Raw genomic sequence first — 4,092 nt, forward strand, 5'->3', positions numbered from 1 at the left:
GGTGTATAGGCAAACCTTTTTGCTGCATACATCAGTATGTTCTGTTGGAAAAGTTCCAACTCTGCTGTACTTCTGAAATGAAAAGTAAGATACACATATCAGAGTGATGATAATGGTTATCATGTTTCAAGATCCAATCTGGACAGAAGCTTCCTCTTGCAAGGAAGATCAAACAGACATTTTTTTTTCTTTTAGTACATTATGCAGCCTGATGTGACTCCACATCTTCTGACAAACTGAACACAAATCCACCCTCTTGATCAATCTATAGAAAGAAACCTACAAATGTACTTGTACATGCATGCATACTTGCCAATTGTATGCATGCATGTATATGTGTAGATGTAACCAGATAAACACATGGACAACAGACCTATTTTCCATCCTATAACAACAACAGTTGCTTCTTCTACCAATCATGTTGTCACTTCACTCCTTTCATAAAATCTTTTGCATTTCCCTCAGAAAAGGACAATCACCCTCACCTGTCATGAGTATATGTATGTGCACAGTATGTCTTAGTTTATCTGTTATTGCATGGGCAAATAAACTTCATTCACCTCAGGCACATCATAAATAAGAAACTAGCTGAGAATGTCGCTATTTGACCTTGGAAGTACCTCACAGTATTGCTATGATTGTAACTGTAGCAGATCATCTTGCATTCTGTGAATCAAAATAATGCAAAGAGTTAGCCAGTCTTATTTATCTGTCACACACATTGTTTTACTGAATAGACTGCAAGATGATGTGCTACAGTTAGCACCACCATTCAGTACTTTGACATATATGACATTCCTAGCTAATTTTTGTATGTATTTTGTGCCCCCCAGTGTGCACAGTTTATTTGTTGTTACCAATCATCACACATTACATTACCTGAAATTCAAAAGTATGGAACCTTGTTGAGGAAAGCTTTATCCAGGACAATCTTTCGAAGAGCAACATGAGCGGGGTCATTCTTATTTAGCCATTCCCTTTCAGCCACAGTTTCTTCACACAATGGACCATGATCACACTTGTTCATACCCTGACCATAGGGAGTATCCATGTATGTTCATTCACAACATGGTGAAGAGTACCACACCAAATTCCCTACAGTGAAGAGAACATGTAAAATTACTTATAAATGTAGGTCTCACACTACAGGAGGGTGTAAATTTTGATCAATGTTATTTCTGTGAAAACTGACAGCAGGACTTTGGTGATACCAGTCATAACGTACGTTACCATCATCAACAGATACATATGTAGCAGACAGATTGACAAATTCATGTCATACCTTCACATACTTGGCAGATTTGAAAAAAATGACATAACATATAATGCCATCATAGTGATGTTAAAACTAAAATAAAAACCCACTTCCATGCAATGTAACCATGTAGTACTTTTGTGCTATCCATGGGCAGTAAGCTAGCTAAAAACAGGTTATGATCAAAAACAGATGAACTGATATTTTTATCCTAATTGGTACTAACCACAGCTAGCAAATTTTTCTTATTCAACATTCCAATCTGTGATGTTTGGATTGGTAAAACTCAAAAGAGAGTTCATAAAATCACAGCATGATTAGTCATGTGAAACTGTACAATCCAAAAAAACACTCTTACCAAGAATTCATCGTAGCTTGTCGCCTTTTTACAACAATACCAGAAGTGAGTAACAATGTGCTGGCTCCATTGCAGTAATGCTTTACATTGTTTGTCTTGACCAGCCTGAACAAAATGAGAGAATATAGATATGGTTATACAGCAAAGTTTTGACCCTGTAGAGCTAGACCCAGATACAACCCTGTGGTACAGGTTTGTGTCAGCAAAGACGTCTTATTGCTGTGACAGGAGTTGTGTACAGGTCTGTGGCCAGTGCTGTGATCACATGGCTGTATAGAAATTTACAGTGCTGTAGACACAGTGATGTGACAGGGCCTGAAATTTCTGCCTGTCCCAGTACTGTACACACAGTGATGTGACTTCCTAACTGTATGTAACAGGGTCTGATTTTTTTTCAATGTGCTCACAATTATGCCTGTATTCAGTTCTCTCATCAAAATTTGCCCATTTTTCTGAATACACAAACCCCTGAAATCTGACAAAATTTCAGACCCTCCATCAGGCCCTGTGAATTCAACACTGACACACCACTGTTCATACAGCAGTGTTTCAGTCATGTGGTCACAGCACTGGACACTGCCAGAAATTCCATCACCGTATACATTCCTGTAATATCAGGTTTGATTCAGATCTGTCCAAACAACTCTGATATCTGACCAATTTTACAGTTACTGTAACAGAGATTATTTCTCAGGGGCTGTTACAGGTACTGATCAGACCCTGCTACAGACATGTACTCAACTCTGCCTGTAGTTTTCTTGCTGTGTAGTTCTTGTTAGTGTAGTTACAATGTGTGTTGTGTATAGTCATACAACTGATGTCAATTTAAGTTTTAAATTTAGTTAACTACACTTGTGTTGCAGCTGGCTCATTTATGTTATTTGGAGAGACTTACCTTCATAATTTTCTTTCCTAGATTCTTGGCTACATGCAAGACATCATAGGAGTGTTTGATGTCTGGGCAAGTCCTATCTGTATGGGAATGGAAATTATAAAATTATTTTGTTTTCCAAATAATACCTTGGACACCCATTAACGCTTTTCCTGCCAAGGCCATATTCCACCAGCAGGTCAAGATGGTTAAAAAACACAACATATTCCATATAGTGTATTTTAACATAATACTGTACATTTGAAGGCTGTTGAAAACAGAAATACTGAAAACTTGATTGTTTTGGATTAAAGATGCTATAACATACCAAGCCAAGTGGGTGAAAATCTATCTTGTTTGGCCCCAATACCGCATTTTACTGACTTGGCTGATGGGGGGAAGTAATAGTCTAAATACTGTCTGGCAGGAAAATGGCTAAGGATGAAGTAAAATATGTACTGATAATTGAAAACTGTATTGAATCCCATGAAATGAAGTCACAAAGTATGCCAATCTCAACTGGTGAATGTACAATCAGTTTTGCCTATATACTACCAATACAATGTCACATAGTTTGTTTAAATAGCATTTAATGGATATTCATGGGTTAATGAAGCATGAAAATGTGACAAAAATATTCCTTTGTTACTGTTTTACATGAATTTGTTACAGAGCACTCTTTCATACTGTTCAACTTTTTCATTCAAATAGATAAACATCATGCTTATGCTAGCCGCGTTCCCTTCATACCCACAATCCAGGTTTAATATGAAATACTAGTATCTTTTCCAATGGACCAGACATAAATGATGACAGACTGTCATGATTTTATTCTACCTTTATCATGTATGTTGAAAATCTTGACCACTTACTCATAAGTGCACCAATCTGTAGATGGCAATCTGTCACTACTTCTGTAAGTTCTACCTCCTTCTCTTGTAACTGTGAGAGGCTGACCTGGAAACATGCCTTTTCCAAGTTTGTCGATTTCCTATATGTCTGGCGCTTGTCCATTGTCACCAATGACAAAATATCTTTAGATTCATTTTCCATCTTGGTATATGAGCAGTACTGCGCACAGAAACCAGGTGAATCCATTCTTCCATCTCCCGTCAGAATTAAGTTAAATTGAGCATACTGTATGAAAAAAACTTGCCGATATTTTAATTCTCCAAAGACTGTTTGTAGTTCATACATTCAAATTGAAAGAACAAATTATGCAAACATTGAAAAGTATGTTTATATGACAATAGGGCTATTTGTCAAAGGAACTCCATTTATAGAGTCAAACTATCTCTGCCCCTCTTCTGGCTCCATCTCTATTTGCCTGTCCCTCTTTGTCTCTTTTTCTCTGTCTCATCTGTGTGTGTGTTGAGAGAGATCACTCACCAAGTACAACAAGATTCTTGTCTTTATGTTTGTCAATCATGTTCTGTTGATGTTTCAACCAGTACTCATCAATACTTGGTGCAAGGTAGTGTTTTTGTTTTTTGTAAAATGTTGCTTTGGACACTATCTTCAAGTTCAGCATTTTAGCAAACAAATGAATTTTTCCATAGTTGTTTCCTGACAACAGTATAGCTGCTGAAGTTATCAGGTCTCCACTAT

The 4,092-nt window shown here is 37.1% G+C and overlaps 1 protein-coding gene across 1 annotated transcript; it reads right to left on the minus strand.

Annotated features, from left to right (window-relative positions):
- Positions 1 to 898: 898 nt before the first annotated feature.
- On the minus strand, positions 899 to 3,589 carry LOC139124821 (uncharacterized). The gene is made up of 4 exons (XM_070690930.1): positions 3,357 to 3,589; positions 2,509 to 2,585; positions 1,614 to 1,718; positions 899 to 1,095 (listed from the first exon to the last, which is right to left on the minus strand). The coding sequence occupies exons 1-4, from the start codon at positions 3,580 to 3,582 to the stop codon at positions 1,024 to 1,026; spliced, it is 480 nt and encodes a 159-aa protein (XP_070547031.1). The 5' UTR covers positions 3,583 to 3,589; the 3' UTR covers positions 899 to 1,023.
- Positions 3,590 to 4,092: the final 503 nt, after the last annotated feature.

The sequence above is a fragment of the Ptychodera flava genome (assembly GCF_041260155.1).
Source record: "Ptychodera flava strain L36383 chromosome 23 unlocalized genomic scaffold, AS_Pfla_20210202 Scaffold_24__1_contigs__length_23054250_pilon, whole genome shotgun sequence".
Classification (NCBI taxonomy): Eukaryota; Metazoa; Hemichordata; class Enteropneusta; family Ptychoderidae; genus Ptychodera; species Ptychodera flava.

Excerpts from the sequence above, each read along its gene's own strand:
- LOC139124821 (XM_070690930.1), bottom strand. The coding sequence starts at position 3,582 with ATGGATTCACCTGGTTTCTGTGCGCAGTACTGCTCATATACCAAGATG. Across the intron at positions 2,586-3,356 it reads ACAGATTGGTGCACTTATGA|ATAGGACTTGCCCAGACATC; the intron begins GTAAGTGGTCAA and ends ATTCCCATACAG. Across the intron at positions 1,719-2,508 it reads TAGGAAAGAAAATTATGAAG|GCTGGTCAAGACAAACAATG; the intron begins GTAAGTCTCTCC and ends CATTTTGTTCAG.